Here is a 20,325-nt window from a genome sequence, read left to right as displayed (position 1 = left end):
TCTAAAGTAGTGCACTATAGGCCCTGGTCTAAAGTAGTGCACTATAGGCCCTGGTCTAAAGTAGTTCACTATAGGCCCTGGTCTAAAGTAGTTCACTATGGGCCCTGGTCTAAAGTAGTGCACTATGGGCCCTGGTCTAAAGTAGTACACTATAGGCCCTGGTCTAAAGTAGTACACTATAGGCCCTGGTCTAAAGTAGTTCACTATAGGCCCTGGTCTAAAGTAGTTCACTATGGGTCCTGGTCTAAAGTAGTTCACTGTAGTGAATAGGATGCCATTTGGTACGCACAGAAGAATTGACGACCAGTACGGCCAAAAGTTGCTTTTGATTAGATCGACGATGGTGTTATTGATGGTTGCTAATGGTTACATGTTCATGTTTTTCTATCATTAATGTTGTTGTTATTATTATTATCATTATTTTTTACTGGCAAGGGGGGTGGGGTTTGGGGGGAGGTAATATGGCTCAGAATCATTTGGGCTCAGATCAGTGTGTTATTTTTTCTCTCCAATTTTTTACGGTTGAATTTTGTGATCCATACATCTACACAGAGAGACCTGTAGTTGACTAGTGATCCATACTTCTACACAGAGAGAGACCTGTAGTTGACTAGTGATTCATACATCTACACAGAGAGACCTGTAGTTGACTAGTGATCCATACATCTACACAGAGAGACCTGTAGTTGACTAGTGATCCATACTTCTACACAGAGAGAGACCTGTAGTTGACTAGTGATTCATACATCTACACAGAGAGACCTGTAGTTGACTAGTGATCCATACATCTACACAGAGAGACCTGTAGTTGACTAGTGATCCATACTTCTACACAGAGAGACCTGTAGTTGACTAGTGATCCATACATCTACACAGAGAGACCTGTAGTTGACTAGTGATCCATACATCTACACAGAGAGACCTGTAGTTGACTAGTGATCCATACATCTACACAGAGAGAGACCTGTAGTTGACTAGTGATCCATACATCTACACAGAGAGAGACCTGTAGTTGACTAGTGATTCATACATCTACACAGAGATACCTGTAGTTGACTAGTGATCCATACATCTACACAGAGAGACCTGTAGTTGACTAGTGATTCATACATCTACACAGAGAGACCTGTAGTTGACTAGTGATCCATACTTCTACACAGAGAGACCTGTAGTTGACTAGTGATCCATACTTCTACACAGAGAGACCTGTAGTTGACTAGTGATCCATACATCTACACAGAGAGACCTGTAGTTGACTAGTGATCCATACATCTACACAGAGAGACCTGTAGTTGACTAGTGATCCATACTTCTACACAGAGAGACCTGTAGTTCACTAGTGATCCATACATCTACACAGAGAGACCTGTAGTTGACTAGTGATTCATACATCTACACAGAGAGACCTGTAGTTGACTAGTGATCCATACATCTACACAGAGAGACCTGTAGTTGACTAGTGATCCATACATCTACACAGAGAGAGACCTGTAGTTGACTAGTGATCCATACTTCTACACAGAGAGAGACCTGTAGTTGACTAGTGATCCATACATCTACACAGAGAGACCTGTAGTTGACTAGTGATCCATACATCTACACAGAGAGACCTGTAGTTGACTAGTGATACATACTTCTACACAGAGAGACCTGTAGTTGACTAGTGATCCATACATCTACACAGAGAGACCTGTAGTTGACTAGTGATCCATACTTCTACACAGAGAGAGACCTGTAGTTGACTAGTGATCCATACTTCTACACAGAGAGAGACCTGTAGTTGACTAATGATACATACTTCTACACAGAGAGACCTGTAGTTGACTAGTGATCCATACATCTACACAGAGAGACCTGTAGTTGACTAGTGATCCATACTTCTACACAGAGAGAGACCTGTAGTTGACTAGTGATCCATACTTCTACACAGAGAGAGACCTGTAGTTGACTAGTGATCCATACTTCTACACAGAGAGAGACCTGTAGTTGACTAGTGATCCATACTTCTACACAGAGAGAGACCTGTAGTTGACTAGTGATTCATACTTCTACACAGAGAGACCTGTAGTTGACTAGTGATCCATACTTCTACACAGAGAGACCTGTAGTTGACTAGTGATCCATACATCTACACAGAGAGAGACCTGTAGTTGACTAGTGATCCATACATCTACACAGAGACCTGTAGTTGACTAGTGATTCATACATCTACACAGAGAGACCTGTAGTTGACTAGTGATTCATACTTCTACACAGAGAGACATGTAGTTGACTAGTGATCCATACATCTACACAGAGAGACCTGTAGTTGACTAGTGATTCATACATCTACACAGAGAGACCTGTAGTTGACTAGTGATCCATACTTCTACACAGAGAGAGACCTGTAGTTGACTAGTGATTCATACATCTACACAGAGAGACCTGTAGTTGACTAGTGATCCATACTTCTACACAGAGAGAGACCTGTAGTTGACTAGTGATCCATACATCTACACAGAGAGACCTGTAGTTGACTAGTGATCCATACATCTACACAGAGAGACCTGTAGTTGACTAGTGATCCATACATCTACACAGAGAGACCTGTAGTTGACTAGTGATCCATACATCTACACAGAGAGACCTGTAGTTGACTAGTGATCCATACATCTACACAGAGAGACCTGTAGTTGACTAGTGATCCATACTTCTACACAGAGAGACCTGTAGTTGACTAGTGATCCATACATCTACACAGAGAGACCTGTAGTTGACTAGTGATCCATACATCTACACAGAGAGACCTGTAGTTGACTTGCACTGATAAAAAAAGGCCTTGTTATGTGAACTGTGATTCACAAAGAACGGATAGTGATTGAAAAGGGTTGTTTCTCTGTTTTGTCTGTCTGCATCCGAAATAGCACCCTATCCCCATGTTGACCAGGTCACACTAAGGGTGCTATCTCAGATGGACCCTCTCTGTCTGATGTGAAATGGATAATGTCATTGATTGTGTTGAGAGAGTAACATGTAAGTGAATGAGCTGTGTATGTTGTGTCGTGGGTGGTAGATTGTGTGTTGTTGTAGAGTTATATAATACAGACCTGACTGAGTGGAATAGAGAAAAGCTGCTCAATAGGGTCTATCTTTTTTACTGGCTGTTTGTGTCCCAAATGGCACCCTTATTCCCTATATATAGTGTGCTGTTTTTGACTCGAGCCCTGTTGCCCCTGGTCAGAAGTGGTGCACTATAGAGAATAGGATGTAATTCGGGACGCGGGCCACTTACTGAGTCGACATACGGTATTAAGTAGAGGACACGTGGGCTCTTCTGATTTCTACTCCTGTAAAAGCATTTTATCCATGTGTTGGATTGGCTTGTGAATTAATGTATTAATTTATTTAAGTGTTTTTCAGTTGAAAAATAATTGTCAAAAAAAAAAAAAAAAAAAATGGCTCTACTAACATTAATTTATGCAAATACGTTGTCTTGATTATTTTGTGAAGCAATATGCCAAACAATGCCAATGTGATGGTAACATGTGGTACATTGGGGATACACAAAATAACACTGTTATTCCAGTATTATATTAGACTCAAACTGTGGACATCAATAAAAAATAAAAAAAACAACTGAAGTGTTTGTATGGTCGTGGAAGTAGTTCAACGTATGTTATAGGTTGTAATAGCAGATTAGCCGTTTTCATCATGGATCGTGTGCTGCTGGCAGCTCTGCAGAGTGGTCACCTAGCTGGCACAGCCGCAACAAGTCATAAAATCTTCATTTTAAACCTGAACCTTAATGCCTAACTCTAACCTTAAAATGAAGACCAAAAAGCTCGTATTTTTTTGTTATCATACATTTTTACAATAGAGGCCAATATTGACTTTGCAGCTGGCTTATCTAGCGGAAACCACTCAGTTCTGCCTCCAGGAAAAGACTCATTGCAATAAACGTCAGCCTGCGTTGTGATATGTAGAGTGGTCGTGGAGGCCCACTCCCTGACCTGATTCGCTCAGTCTGTCCAATGAGGCCCACTCCCTGACCTGATTCGCTCAGTCTGTCCAATGAGGCCCACTCCCTGACTTGATTCGCTCTGTTAGTCCAATGAGGCCCACTCCCTGACCTGAGTCAGTCAGTCTGTCCAATGAGACCCACTCCCTGACCTGAGTCAGTCAGTCTGTCCAATGAGGCCCACTCCCTGACCTGAGTCAGTCAGTCTGTCCAATGAGGCCCACTCCCTGACCTGAGTCAGTCAGTCTGTCCAATGAGGCCCACTCCCTGACCTGATTCGCTCAGTCTGTCCAATGAGGCCCGCTCCCTGACCTGATTCGCTCAGTTAGTCCAATGAGGCCCACTCCCTGACCTGAGTCAGTCAGTCTGTCCAATGAGGCCCACTCCCTGACCTGAGTCAGTCAGTCTGTCCAATGAGGCCCACTCCCTGACCTGAGTCAGTCAGTCTGTCCAATGAGGCCCACTCCCTGACCTGAGTCAGTCAGTCTGTCCAATGAGAGCCACTCCCTGACCTGAGTCAGTCAGTCTGTCCAATGAGAGCCACTCCCTGACCTGAGTCAGTCAGTCTGTCCAATGAGGCTGACTCCCTTTTATAAAAAAAATTATTTCACCTTTATTTAACCAGGTAGGCCAGTTGAGAACAAGTTCCCATTTACAAACTGCTACCTGGCCAAGATAAAACAAAGCAGTGAGACACAAACAACAACATAGAGTTACACATAAACATACAGTCAATAACACAATAGGAAAAATCTATGTACAGTGTGTGCAAATGTAGAAGATTAGGGAGGTAAGGCAATAAATAGGCCATAGTGGTGAAAATAATTAGAAATCAAATCAAATCAAATTTTATTTAGCATTAACACTGGTGTGATAGATGTGCAGATGATGATGTGCAAGTAGAGATACTGGGGTGCAAAAGAGCAAGAGGATAAGTAACAATATGGGGATGAGGTAGTTGGGTGGGCTATTTACAGATGGGCTGTGTACAGGTACAGTGATCGGTAAGCTGCACTGACAGCTGATGCTTAAAGTTAGAGAGGGAGGTATGAGTCTCCAGCTTCAGAGATTTTTGCAATTTGTTCCAGTCATTGGCAGCAGAGAACTGGAAGGAAAGGCGGCCAAAGGAAGTGTTGGCTTTGCGGATGACAAGTGAGATATACCTGCTGGAGCACGTGTTACAGGTGGGTGTTGCTATGGTGACCAGTGAGCTGAGACAAGGCCGGGCTTTACCTTGCAGAGACTTATAGATGACCTGGAGCCAGTGGGTTTGGCAACGAATATGTAGCGCCCTATGACTGACTCCCTGACCTGAGTCACTCAGTCAGTCTGTCCAATGAGGCCCACTCCCTGACCTGAGTCACTCAGTCAGTCTGTCCAATGAGGCCCACTCCCTGACCTGAATCACTCAGTTAGTCCAATGAGGCCCACTCCCTGACCTGAGTCACTCAGTCAGTCTGTCCAATGAGGCCCACTCCCTGACCTGAGTCAGTCAGTCAGTCTGTCCAATGAGGCCCACTCCCTGACCTGAGTCACTCAGTTAGTCCAATGAGGCCCACTCCCTGACCTGAGTCACTCAGTTAGTCCAATGAGGCCCACTCCCTGACCTGAGTCAGTCAGTCTGTCCAATGAGGCCCACTCCCTGACCTGAGTCAGTCAGTCTGTCCAATGAGGCCCACTCCCTGACCTGAGACAGTCAGTCTGTCCAATGAGGCCAACTCCCTGACCTGATTCGCTCAGTTAGTCCAATGAGGCCCACTCCCTGACCTGAGTCACTCAGTCAGTCCAATGAGGACCACTGCTACTACACACAGGATAAGTAGCCAGTCACTGTCCTCTGCTGTAGGTGACAGATACTGTACATGTGCATTTCTCCAGTCCATGGTGAGAACACTACTGAGGGGGTTAGTGCTAACTGGGATCCTTAGGACGTCCCTAGCCATTTTAAATGTCAACTTCGATAGGGTTCCATAGGCCCTGGATCCCTGCACGGCCTATTCCCACTGCCATTTTGTGAGCTCAAGCCAGGCTGCCTAAAGCCATGCTGAGGCCATGTCAAGCATGCACCAGCGGAGGGAGTTAGAGAGCTGGCTGTCACTACAGCAGCATGACATCACAGTGGGGATTAGCCTATTGGTGCTGGTCAAGCAAATAGGAAACTAGGGTATAGGATGCTATTTTGGACAGTAGTAAAGTATTTTGTTGAATGGGTGAACTCGCCAAACCAGAACACATTATACCATCATCATCCAGATCGATTCAGTCCACAGTGTGTGTAATTTGTGGCACCTCACTTGACAAGTAGCTGGTTGGGTGAGTCAACGACATCCTCATCATCAGTGCCATGAGATGAGCAGCATCCTAGATCCCTCCAACTAGGCCAAACATTACACCACCTGGTGTTGGGTAAATCTATTATTTGGTAAGTCATGTGTTACATTACACCACCTGGTGTTGGGTAAATCTATTATTGGGCAAGTCATGTGTTACATTACACCACCTGGTGTTGGGTAAATCTATTATTGGGTAAGTCATGTGTTACATTACACCACCTGGTGTTGGGTAAATCTATTATTGGGTAAGTCATGTGTTACATTACACCACCTGGTGTTGGGTAAATCTATTATTGGGTAAGTCATGTGTTACATTACACCACCTGGTGTTGGGTAAGTCATGTGTTACATTACACCACCTGGTGTTGGGTAAGTCATGTGTTACATTACACCACCTGGTGTTGGGTAAGTCGTGTGACATTACACCACCTGGTGTTGGGTAAGTCATGTGTTACATTACACCACCTGGTGTTGGGTAAATCTATTATTGGGTAAGTCATGTGTTACATTACACCACCTGGTGTTGGGTAAGTCATGTGTTACATTACACCACCTGGTGTTGGGTAAATCTATTATTGGGTAAGTCATGTGTTACGTTACACCACATGGTGTTGGGTAAATCTATTATTGGGTAAGTCATGTTACGTTACACCACCTGGTGTTGGGTAAATCTATTAATGGGTAAGTCATGTTACATTACACCACCTGGTGTTGGGTAAATCTATTATTGGGTAAGTCATGTGTTACGTTACACCACCTGGTGTTGGGTAAATCTATTATTCGGTAAGTCGTGTGACATTACACCGCCTGGTGTTTGTTTATTGGGTAAGTCCAATTTGTAAGTCGCTCTGGATAAGAGCGTCTGCTAAATGACTTAAATGTAAATGTAAATGTAAGTCGTGTGACATTACACCGCCTGGTGTTTGTTTATTGGGTAAGTCGTGTGACATTACACCGCCTGGTGTTTGTTTATTGGGTAAGTCGTGTGACATTACACCGCCTGGTGTTTGTTTATTGGGTAAGTCGTGTGACATTACACCGCCTGGTGTTTGTTTATTGGGTAAGTCGTGTGACATTACACCGCCTGGTGTTTGTTTATTGGGTAAGTCGTGTTTTACATTACACCGCCTGGTGTTTGTTTATTGGGTAAGTCGTGTTTTACATTACACCGCCTGGTGTTTGTTTATTGGGTAAGTCGTGTGACATTACACCGCCTGGTGTTTGTTTATTGGGTAAGTCGTGTGACGTTACACCGCCTGGTGTTTGTTTATTGGGTAAGTCGTGTTTTACATTACACCGCCTGGTGTTTGTTTATTGGGTAAGTCGTGTGACATTACACCGCCTGGTGTTTGTTTATTGGGTAAGTCGTGTGACGTTACACCGCCTGGTGTTTGTTTATTGGGTAAGTCGTGTGACGTTACACCGCCTGGTGTTTGTTTATTGGGTAAGTCGTGTGACGTTACACCGCCTGGTGTTTGTTTATTGGGTAAGTCGTGTTTTACATTACACCGCCTGGTGTTTGTTTATTGGGTAAGTCGTGTGACATTACACCGCCTGGTGTTTGTTTATTGGGTAAGTCGTGTGACGTTACACCGCCTGGTGTTTGTTTATTGGGTAAGTCGTGTGACGTTACACCGCCTGGTGTTTGTTTATTGGGTAAGTCGTGTGACGTTACACCGCCTGGTGTTTGTTTATTGGGTAAGTCGTGTTTTACATTACACCGCCTGGTGTTTGTTTATTGGGTAAGTCGTGTTGACATTACACCGCCTGGTGTTTGTTTATTGGGTAAGTCGTGTGACGTTACACCGCCTGGTGTTTGTTTATTGGGTAAGTCGTGTGACGTTACACCGCCTGGTGTTTGTTTATTGGGTAAGTCGTGTGACGTTACACCGCCTGGTGTTTGTTTATTGGGTAAGTCGTGTGACATTACACCGCCTGGTGTTTGTTTATTGGGTAAGTCGTGTGACATTACACCGCCTGGTGTTTGTTTATTGGGTAAGTCGTGTGACATTACACCGCCTGGTGTTTGTTTATTGGGTAAGTCGTGTGACGTTACACCGCCTGGTGTTTGTTTATTGGGTAAGTCGTGTGACGTTACATTACACCGCCTGGTGTTTGTTTATTGGGTAAGTCGTGTGACGTTACACCGCCTGGTGTTTGTTTATTGGGTAAGTCGTGTGACGTTACACCGCCTGGTGTTTGTTTATTGGGTAAGTCGTGTTTTACATTACACCGCCTGGTGTTTGTTTATTGGGTAAGTCGTGTGATATTACACCGCCTGGTGTTTGTTTATTGGGTAAGTCGTGTGACGTTACACCGCCTGGTGTTTGTTTATTGGGTAAGTCGTGTGACGTTACACCGCCTGGTGTTTGTTTATTGGGTAAGTCGTGTTACATTACACCGCCTGGTGTTTGTTTATTGGGTAAGTCGTGTTACGTTACACCGCCTGGTGTTTGTTTATTGGGTAAGTCGTGTTACGTTACACCGCCTGGTGTTTGTTTATTGGGTAAGTCGTGTTTTACTATCCTACTTACTGTGTGACATTACACCGCCTGGTGTTTGTTTATTGGGTAAGCCGTGTTACATTACACCGCCTGGTGTTTGTTTATTGGGTAAGTCGTGTTACGTTACACCGCCTGGTGTTTGTTTATTGGGTAAGTCGTGTGACGTTACACCGCCTGGTGTTTGTTTATTGGGTAAGTCGTGTGACGTTACACCGCCTGGTGTTTGTTTATTGGGTAAGTCGTGTTTTACATTACACCGCCTGGTGTTTGTTTATTGGGTAAGTCGTGTGACATTACACCGCCTGGTGTTTGTTTATTGGGTAAGTCGTGTGACGTTACACCGCCTGGTGTTTGTTTATTGGGTAAGTCGTGTGACGTTACACCGCCTGGTGTTTGTTTATTGGGTAAGTCGTGTGACGTTACACCGCCTGGTGTTTGTTTATTGGGTAAGTCGTGTGACATTACACCGCCTGGTGTTTGTTTATTGGGTAAGTCGTGTGACATTACACCGCCTGGTGTTTGTTTATTGGGTAAGTCACCGCCTGGTGTTTGTTTACATTACACCGCCTGGTGTTTGTTTATTGGGTAAGTCGTGTTTTACATTACACCGCCTGGTGTTTGTTTATTGGGTAAGTCGTGTTTTACATTACACCGCCTGGTGTTTGTTTATTGGGTAAGTCGTGTGACATTACACCGCCTGGTGTTTGTTTATTGGGTAAGTCGTGTGACGTTACACCGCCTGGTGTTTGTTTATTGGGTAAGTCGTGTTTTACATTACACCGCCTGGTGTTTGTTTATTGGGTAAGTCGTGTGACATTACACCGCCTGGTGTTTGTTTATTGGGTAAGTCGTGTGATGTTACACCGCCTGGTGTTTGTTTATTGGGTAAGTCGTGTGACGTTACACCGCCTGGTGTTTGTTTATTGGGTAAGTCGTGTGACGTTACACCGCCTGGTGTTTGTTTATTGGGTAAGTCGTGTTTTACATTACACCGCCTGGTGTTTGTTTATTGGGTAAGTCGTGTGACATTACACCGCCTGGTGTTTGTTTATTGGGTAAGTCGTGTGACGTTACACCGCCTGGTGTTTGTTTATTGGGTAAGTCGTGTGACGTTACACCGCCTGGTGTTTGTTTATTGGGTAAGTCGTGTGACGTTACACCGCCTGGTGTTTGTTTATTGGGTAAGTCGTGTGACGTTACACCGCCTGGTGTTTGTTTATTGGGTAAGTCGTGTGACATTACACCGCCTGGTGTTTGTTTATTGGGTAAGTCGTGTTTTACATTACACCGCCTGGTGTTTGTTTATTGGGTAAGTCGTGTGACGTTACACCGCCTGGTGTTTGTTTATTGGGTAAGTCGTGTGACGTTACACCGCCTGGTGTTTGTTTATTGGGTAAGTCGTGTGACGTTACACCGCCTGGTGTTTGTTTATTGGGTAAGTCGTGTGACATTACACCGCCTGGTGTTTGTTTATTGGGTAAGTCGTGTTTTACATTACACCGCCTGGTGTTTGTTTATTGGGTAAGTCGTGTGACATTACACCGCCTGGTGTTTGTTTATTGGGTAAGTCGTGTGACGTTACACCGCCTGGTGTTTGTTTATTGGGTAAGTCGTGTGACGTTACACCGCCTGGTGTTTGTTTATTGGGTAAGTCGTGTTACATTACACCGCCTGGTGTTTGTTTATTGGGTAAGTCGTGTTACGTTACACCGCCTGGTGTTTGTTTATTGGGTAAGTCGTGTTACGTTACACCGCCTGGTGTTTGTTTATTGGGTAAGTCGTGTTTTACTATCCTACTTACTGTGTGACATTACACCGCCTGGTGTTTGTTTATTGGGTAAGCCGTGTTACATTACACCGCCTGGTGTTTGTTTATTGGGTAAGTCGTGTTACGTTACACCGCCTGGTGTTTGTTTATTGGGTAAGTCGTGTGACGTTACACCGCCTGGTGTTTGTTTATTGGGTAAGTCGTGTGACGTTACACCGCCTGGTGTTTGTTTATTGGGTAAGTCGTGTTTTACATTACACCGCCTGGTGTTTGTTTATTGGGTAAGTCGTGTGACATTACACCGCCTGGTGTTTGTTTATTGGGTAAGTCGTGTGACGTTACACCGCCTGGTGTTTGTTTATTGGGTAAGTCATTACACTTTGGTGTTTGTGACGTTACACCGCCTGGTGTTTGTTTATTGGGTAAGTCGTGTGACGTTACACCGCCTGGTGTTTGTTTATTGGGTAAGTCGTGTGACATTACACCGCCTGGTGTTTGTTTATTGGGTAAGTCGTGTGACATTACACCGCCTGGTGTTTGTTTATTGGGTAAGTCGTGTTTTACATTACACCGCCTGGTGTTTGTTTATTGGGTAAGTCGTGTGACGTTACACCGCCTGGTGTTTGTTTATTGGGTAAGTCGTGTTTGTGACGTTACACCGCCTGGTGTTTGTTTATTGGGTAAGTCGTGTGACGTTACACCGCCTGGTGTTTGTTTATTGGGTAAGTCGTGTGACATTACACCGCCTGGTGTTTGTTTATTGGGTAAGTCGTGTGACATTACACCGCCTGGTGTTTGTTTATTGGGTAAGTCGTGTGACATTACACCGCCTGGTGTTTGTTTATTGGGTAAGTGTGTTTACATTACACCGCCTGGTGTTTGTTTATTGGGTAAGTCGTGTGACGTTACACCGCCTGGTGTTTGTTTATTGGGTAAGTCGTGTGACGTTACACCGCCTGGTGTTTGTTTATTGGGTAAGTCGTGTGACGTTACACCGCCTGGTGTTTGTTTATTGGGTAAGTCGTGTGACATTACACCGCCTGGTGTTTGTTTATTGGGTAAGTCGTGTGACGTTACACCGCCTGGTGTTTGTTTATTGGGTAAGTCGTGTTACGTTACACCGCCTGGTGTTTGTTTATTGGGTAAGTCGTGTTACGTTCGCCTGGTGTTTGTTTATTGCAAGTCGTGTTTTAACTTACTGTGTGACATTACACCGCCTGGTGTTTGTTTATTGGGTAAGCCGTGTTACATTACACCGCCTGGTGTTTGTTTATTGGGTAAGTCGTGTTACGTTACACCGCCTGGTGTTTGTTTATTGGGTAAGTCGTGTGACGTTACACCGCCTGGTGTTTGTTTATTGGGTAAGTCGTGTGACGTTACACCGCCTGGTGTTTGTTTTTGGGTAAGTCGTGTGTTTACATTACACCGCCTGGTGTTTGTTTATTGGGTAAGTCGTGTGACATTACACCGCCTGGTGTTTGTTTATTGGGTAAGTCGTGTGACGTTACACCGCCTGGTGTTTGTTTATTGGGTAAGTCGTGTGACGTTACACCGCCTGGTGTTTGTTTATTGGGTAAGTCGTGTGACATTACACCGCCTGGTGTTTGTTTATTGGGTAAGTCGTGTGACATTACACCGCCTGGTGTTTGTTTATTGGGTAAGTCGTGTTTTACATTACACCGCCTGGTGTTTGTTTATTGGGTAAGTCGTGTGACGTTACACCGCCTGGTGTTTGTTTATTGGGTAAGTCGTGTGACGTTACACCGCCTGGTGTTTGTTTATTGGGTAAGTCGTGTGACGTTACACCGCCTGGTGTTTGTTTATTGGGTAAGTCGTGTTTTTTTACATTACACCGCCTGGTGTTTGTTTATTGGGTAAGTCGTGTGACATTACACCGCCTGGTGTTTGTTTATTGGGTAAGTCGTGTGACGTTACACCGCCTGGTGTTTGTTTATTGGGTAAGTCGTGTGACGTTACACCGCCTGGTGTTTGTTTATTGGGTAAGTCGTGTGACGTTACCGCCATTACACCGCCTGGTGTTTGTTTATTGGGTAAGTCGTGTTACATTACACCGCCTGGTGTTTGTTTATTGGGTAAGTCGTGTGACGTTACACCGCCTGGTGTTTGTTTATTGTCACAGTGGGTAAGTTACCGCCTGGTGTTTGTTTTTACTATCCTACTTACTGTGTGACATTACACCGCCTGGTGTTTGTTTATTGGGTAAGCCGTGTTACATTACACCGCCTGGTGTTTGTTTATTGGGTAAGTCGTGTTACGTTACACCGCCTGGTGTTTGTTTATTGGGTAAGTCGTGTGACGTTACACCGCCTGGTGTTTGTTTATTGGGTAAGTCGTGTTTTACTGGTGTTTGTTTATTTACACCGCCTGGTGTTTGTTTATTGGGTAAGTCGTGTGACATTACACCGCCTGGTGTTTGTTTATTGGGTAAGTCGTGTGACGTTACACCGCCTGGTGTTTGTTTATTGGGTAAGTCGTGTGTGACGTTACACCGCCTGGTGTTTGTTTATTGGGTAAGTCGTGTGACGTTACACCGCCTGGTGTTTGTTTATTGGGTAAGTCGTGTGACATTACACCGCCTGGTGTTTGTTTATTGGGTAAGTCGTGTGACATTACACCGCCTGGTGTTTGTTTATTGGGTAAGTCGTGTTTTACATTACACTGTGTGACGCCTGGTGTTTGTTTATTGGGTAAGTCGTGTGACGTTACACCGCCTGGTGTTTGTTTATTGGGTAAGTCGTGTGACATTACACCGCCTGGTGTTTGTTTATTGGGTAAGTCGTGTGACGTTACACCGCCTGGTGTTTGTTTATTGGGTAAGTCGTGTGACATTACACCGCCTGGTGTTTGTTTATTGGGTAAGTCGTGTGACATTACACCGCCTGGTGTTTGTTTATTGGGTAAGTCGTGTGACATTACACCGCCTGGTGTTTGTTTATTGGGTAAGTCGTGTGACATTACCCCGCCTGGTGTTTGTTTATTGGGTAAGTCGTGTGACGTTACACCGCCTGGTGTTTGTTTATTGGGTAAGTCGTGTGACATTACACCGCCTGGTGTTTGTTTATTGGGTAAGTCGTGTTTTACATTACACCGCCTGGTGTTTGTTTATTGGGTAAGTCGTGTGACATTACACCGCCTGGTGTTTGTTTATTGGGTAAGTCGTGTGACATTACACCGCCTGGTGTTTGTTTATTGGGTAAGTCGTGTTTTACATTACACCGCCTGGTGTTTGTTTATTGGGTAAGTCGTGTTACATTACACCGCCTGGTGTTTGTTTATTGGGTAAGTCGTGTTACATTACACCGCCTGGTGTTTGTTTATTGGGTAAGTCGTGTTACGTTACACCGCCTGGTGTTTGTTTATTGGGTAAGTCGTGTTACATTACACCGCCTGGTGTTTGTTTATTGGCTAAGTCGTGTTTTACTATCCTACTTACTGTGTGACATTACACCGCCTGGTGTTTGTTTATTGGGTAAGTCGTGTTACATTACACCGCCTGGTGTTTGTTTATTGGGTAAGTCGTGTTACGTTACACCGCCTGGTGTTTGTTTATTGGGTAAGTCGTGTGACGTTACACCGCCTGGTGTTTGTTTATTGGGTAAGTCATGTTTTACATTACACCGCCTGGTGTTTGTTTATTGGGTAAGTCGTGTTTTACATTACACCGCCTGGTGTTTGTTTATTGGGTAAGTCGTGTGACATTACACCGCCTGGTGTTTGTTTATTGGGTAAGTCGTGTTTTACTATCCTACTTACTGTGTGACATTACACCGCCTGGTGTTTGTTTATTGGGTAAGTCGTGTTTTACTATCCTACTTACTGTGTCTGCTGTAGTTGTCACTGGATTGTTTTTATTTACGTTTTTACCTGATCAGAATGAAGTACTTAGCTTAGACCTCCTTTGACTGTCTCACATTCACAGGTTCACTTCTGGTGCGCCTTGTCATGCTTAAAAGTTCAAAGGAGTGGAAGGGCACACTACTCCACTACAATCATGAACATCTGGCAGTCACTGCCTAATATTCCTATGTTAATAACACCCGTGTCTCTGTCCTCTCACCACAGCAGCCTGGTCATCTCTCAGTGTGTAGTTCATATTGCCCTACACTAGAGTGTGCGTTTGGGCACCATCATCCATATGCGTATTTCATGACCAGAGGAAGGAATACTCATACAATGAGAGTCTAGTACCCCCGCAATTCCCGTGCCTCCGTGTAGGCTACAGCTCGGACGGACAAATGATTGTCAATGGAATACTTGACACAGCCCAGCTAGAATCACTATCAGTTTGTGTGTTCGCTCCTCGGTGTTTCTTACCCGTGTCTTTACAGTTTCGTTATTTTCAGAATTGACCAAAATGTAGGCTAACCATCTGTTTTTGATCAGGACGAGGGGAACGGGGGATTTTTTTTTTGCTAATGTAAAAAAAAAAAAATCATGTCGTGAGTCGCTGGAAGTTTCGTGTATTTTCCCAATATAACCTTCTGTTTTGGTGATGACTCGTCCACGTTGAATACATAGTTAGTATTCGTCGCAAAGTGTGGTAGGTTATTTTATGATCATTTGTGTAAGCTACTCATTGTAAACGCAATTTGCGTAAAACGCTTCTAGTCAATTTGGCTACTAAAATGCTATTGTTCGTGATATATTTAAGTTTTCGTCCTTTCTGATTTTTCCTGTCGAATTACAGGAGACTGAAGTAGGTTACTTTATTCACGTTGCATGTGGTGTAGTCGGAACCGAATAGTCGGTCATCAAATCAGTAAAGGACCTCGTGGGGACTTGTTCTTATCCCATTCAGGTAATAGTGGCAAATATGCTAAAGTATATATATTTTTTGTAAATCTATATTTTGTATGATTATCATTCCTAATCATTAGAGAGCTGTTTAATATTCGATGTTTTTATTGTGGTCTCTGTAAAAACACGGGTAACCTTTTTTGATAGAACTTCTTTGCGGGGTTCCAGAGGGCATGGGAGAAGCAACTCCCGCACAGTCCGCAGCAGGAGGGTTCGTACCAATGTTAGGTCTTGGTATGGTGGGCTCTATGCCAGGCGGGGGGGTTGCGGGGCCACTCGCGACCTCCCGGGGCTCTGCCGTCCCGCAGCTTCACAGCGCCATAGTGGAACGGTTACGCGCGCGGATAGAACTGTGTCGAAGGCATCACTCCACCTGTGAGAACCGGTACCAGCGAGGCCAGGCCGAGAACTCTGACCGGGAACACGAGAGTACTCTTCACCTGCTGAACATTGTGCATCAGGGACCCGGGAATAGGAAAACCAAGGGGAACCGGGCTTCGAACCAACAACCTCCAGACTACAGCAGAGTTAATGGAGAACAGAAATGCCAGAGCTCCTCAGCGGGAGACCAGAAGATCTCAACACGAATAGCAGTAAGTGATGATGAATATGTCTCTTGAGGCAATTTGGATTAATGTCACTTTATTTGTCAATTGTACAAGAGGTCCAACCGAAATTATATTTCCACTTCATCCTAACCCCTCCCAAAGACACACATACATATAGAGGTTGGATTGGGTGCTGCCACACTTGGGCGCCTGTACAGCAGTTGTAGTGAAGGGGTTGCTCACGGGCACAACGGCAGGCAATGGCATCTAGGATTTGATACCAGCAACCCTCTGGTAAGCCGGCTCACTTCCTGCCAGATCCCATCACAAGGGATTCAAACTGGCAACCTTCCGGTTGCTGGCTAGCCTCTAACTGCTAGGCTATGTTACCTTCCGGTTGCTGGCTAGCCTCTAACTGCTAGGCTACGTTACCTTCCGCTAGCCTCTAACTGCTAGGCTACGTTCCCTTCCAGTTGCTGGCTAGCCTCTAACTGCTAGGCTACGTTACCTTCCGGTTGCTGGCTAGCCTCTAACTGCTAGGCTACGTTACCTTCCGGTTGCTGGCTAGCCTCTAACTGCTAGGCTACGTTACCTTCCGGTTGCTGGCTAGCCTCTAACTGCTAGGCTACGTTACCTTCCGGTTGCTGGCTAGCCTCTAACTACAAGGCTACGTTACCTTCCGACCTGCAGTCTGTACCCCTAAAAACAAACCTAACTACAGTCTACACCCGTAACTACAGTCTACACCCGTAACTACAGTCTACACCCCTAACTACAGTCTACACCCCTAACTACAGTCTACATTCCTAACTACACCCCTAACAACAGCCCTAACTACAGCCCTAACTACAGTCTACATTCCTAACTACACCCCTAACTACAGTCTACATTCCTAACTACACCCATAACTACATTCTACACCCCTAACTACGGTCTACAATCCCAACTACAGTCTACAATCCACAACTACAGTCTACCATCCCAACTACAGTTTACAATCCCAACTACAGTCTACAATCCCAACTACAGTCGACAATCCCAACGACAGTCTACATTCTTAATGATAGTCTACACCCCAAACTACAGTCTACAATCCCAACTACACCCCTAACTACAGTTTACAATCCCAACTACAGTCGACAATCCCAACGACAGTCTACATTCTTAACGACAGTCTACATTCTTAACGATAGTCTACATTCCTAACGACAGTCTACAATCCCAACTACAGTCTACAATCCCAACTACATTCTACAATCCCAACGACAGTCTACATTCCTAATGACAGTCTACATTCCTAATGACAGTCTACATTCCTAATGACAGTCTACATTCTTAACGACAGTCTACATTCTTAACGACAGTCTACAATCCCAACGACAGTCTACATCCCTAACTGCAGTCTACATTCCTAACTACAGTCTACACCCCTAACGACAGTCTACAGCCCTAACGACAACAGCCCTAACGACAGTCTACAGCCCTAACGACAGTCTACAGTCCTAACTACAGTCTACACCCCTAACTACAGCCCTAACTACAGTCTACATTCCTAACTACAGTCTACATTCCTAACTACAGTCTACATTCATAACTACAGCCCTAACTACAGTCTACACCCCTAACGACAGTCTACACCCCTAACGACAGTCTACATTCCTAACTACAGTCTACACCCCTAACGACAGTCTACATTCCTAACTACAGTCTACAGCCCTAACTACAGCCCTAACTACAGTGTACATTCCTAACTACAGCCCTAACTACAGTCTACATTCCTAACTACAGCCCTAACTACAGTCTACATTCCTAACTACAGCTCTAACTACAGTCTACACACCTAACTACAGTCTACACACCTAACTACAGTCTAAACCCCTAACGACAGTCCTAACCTCAGTCTAAACCCCTAACTACAGCCCTAACTACAGCCCTAACTACAGTCTACATTCCTAACTCTAATGTTGCTGACAGTTAAATAGTAGCTAAGTTAATCTTACTTTGGACGATGCGTGTAAGGAGAGTCATGAAAATTGCACTTGACAGTCAGTGCTAGAAAGGTAAAGGAGTCAGGATGGCATGAACCAACATGACTTACTTTTGACTAGAGTGGTGCTGTGTGAATCTGATTTCGTGTGCATTGTTTTGTATTGCTAGGTATTACTGTACTGTTGGAGCTAGAAACATTAGGTACTGTTGGAGCTAGAAACACAAGCATTAGGTATTACTGTACTGTTGGAGCTAGAAACACAAGCATTATATATTACTGTACTGTTGGAGCTAGAAACACAAGCATTAGGTATTACTGTACTGTTGGAGCTAGAAACACAAGCATTATATATTACTGCACTGTTGGAGCTAGAAACACAAGCATTAGGTATTACTGTACTGTTGGAGCTAGAAACACAAGCATTAGGTATTACTGTACTGTTGGAGCTAGAAACACAAGCATTATGTATTACTGTACTGATGGAGCTAGAAACACAAGCATTAGGTATTACTGTACTGATGGAGCTAGAAACACAAGCATTATATATTACTGTACTGTTGGATATCTACCTCAAATACCTTATTATTATTTATCCTGATGCCTAGTCACTTTACCCTGTCTTCAAATACTTCATACCTCTGCACATTGATCTGGTACTGGTACTTCCTGTATATAGCTCCACATTGATCTGGTACTTCCTGTATATAGCTCCACATTGATCTGGTACTGGTACTCCCTGTATATAGCTCCACATTGATCTGGTACTCCCTGTATATAGCTCCACATTGATCTGGTACTCCCTGTATATAGCTCCACATTGATCTGGTACTGGTACTCCCTGTATATAGCTCCACATTGATCTGGTACTCCCTGTATATAGCTCCACATTGATCTGGTACTGGTACTCCCTGTATATAGCTCCACATTGATCTGGTACTCCCTGTATATAGCTCCACATTGATCTGGTACTGGTACTTCCTGTATATAGCTCCACATTGATCTGGTACTGGTACTTCCTGTATATAGCTCCACATTGATCTGGTACTGGTACTTCCTGTATATAGCTCCACATTGATCTGGTACTGGTACTTCCTGTATATAGCTCCACATTGATCTGGTACTTCCTGTATATAGCTCCACATTGATCTGTCTCTGTATATAGCTCCACATTGATCTGGTACTTCCTGTACATAGCTCCACATTGATCTGGCACTTCCTGTATATAGCTCCACATTGATCTGGTACTTCCTGTATATAGCTTCACATTGATCTGGTACTTCCTGTATATATCTTCACATTCATCTGGTACTTCCTGTATATAGCTCCACATTGATCTGGTACTTCCTGTATATAGCTTCACATCGATCTGGTACTTCCTGTATATAGCTCCACATTGATCTGGTACTCCCTGTATATAGATCCACATTGATCTGGTACTTCCTGTATATAGCTCCACATTGATCTGGTACTCCCTGTATATAGCTCCACATTGATCTGGTACTTCCTGTATATAGCTCCACATTGATCTGGTACTTCCTGTATATAGCTCCACGTTGATCTGGTACTTCCTGTATATAGCTCCACGTTGATCTGGTACTTCCTGTATATAGCTCCACATTGATCTGGTACTGGTACTTCCTGAATATAGCTCCACATTGATCTGGTACTGGTACTCCCTGTATATAGCTTCACATTGATCTGGTACTTCCTGTATATATCTTCACATTCATATGGTACTTCCTGTATATAGCTCCACATTGATCTGGTACTTCCTGTATATAGCTCCACATTGATCTGGTACTTCCTGTATATATCTTCACATTGATCGGGTACTTCCTGTATATAGCTCCACATTGATCTGGTACTTCCTGTATATATCTTCACATTGATCGGGTACTTCCTGTATATAGCTCCACATTGATCTGGTACTGGTACTTCCTGTATATAGCTCCACATTGATCTGGTACTGTGCGAGCGTGTGCTGATTTTACCCGTTTCCTGTGCTGTATGAGGCATCTATGGTAAGGGGCACACAGCCAAGCTGAGACGGGAGATTTTTCTGGTTGTTTTTGTCTTATTAGCCCCTGGGGAGTTGGACATGCAGGCTAGAGGCTATGAAACTGTTCCCAAGGAATGTTTCAATATCATGTCATAATGGGAGAGATGAGACTATATTTGCAAGAGTTTACAGATGTCTCTCTCTCCCCCTCCTCTCTCTCTCTCTCCCCTCCTCTCCTCTCTCTCTATCTCCTCCCTGGTTCATATAGTTCATGGAAACAGACATTATTTAGCCTAATTTAGGGTAGCTTCCCATAAATCATTAATGACATTACAGTAGGTTAAATACAGTGCTAGCATTCAATGTTT

At 44.2% G+C, this 20,325-nt stretch overlaps 1 protein-coding gene across 1 annotated transcript in view; it reads left to right on the top strand.

Annotated features, from left to right (window-relative positions):
* The first annotated feature begins 14,772 nt into the window (after positions 1-14,772).
* zmp:0000001236 (mastermind-like protein 2) overlaps positions 14,773-20,325 on the top strand; it is a 212,219-nt gene continuing 206,666 nt past the window's right edge. The window contains exons 1-2 of the mRNA XM_065024150.1: positions 14,773-15,421; positions 15,568-16,013. Of these exons, the coding sequence (XP_064880222.1) occupies positions 15,343-15,421; positions 15,568-16,013 (525 nt within the window). The 5' untranslated portion in view covers positions 14,773-15,342. The remainder of the gene's footprint in view (positions 15,422-15,567; positions 16,014-20,325) is intronic.

This window comes from Oncorhynchus nerka, linkage group LG11 (genome assembly GCF_034236695.1).
Source record: "Oncorhynchus nerka isolate Pitt River linkage group LG11, Oner_Uvic_2.0, whole genome shotgun sequence".
In the NCBI taxonomy this organism is placed as follows: domain Eukaryota; kingdom Metazoa; phylum Chordata; class Actinopteri; order Salmoniformes; family Salmonidae; genus Oncorhynchus; species Oncorhynchus nerka.
This window is presented reverse-complemented; position numbering and strand designations above follow the sequence as displayed.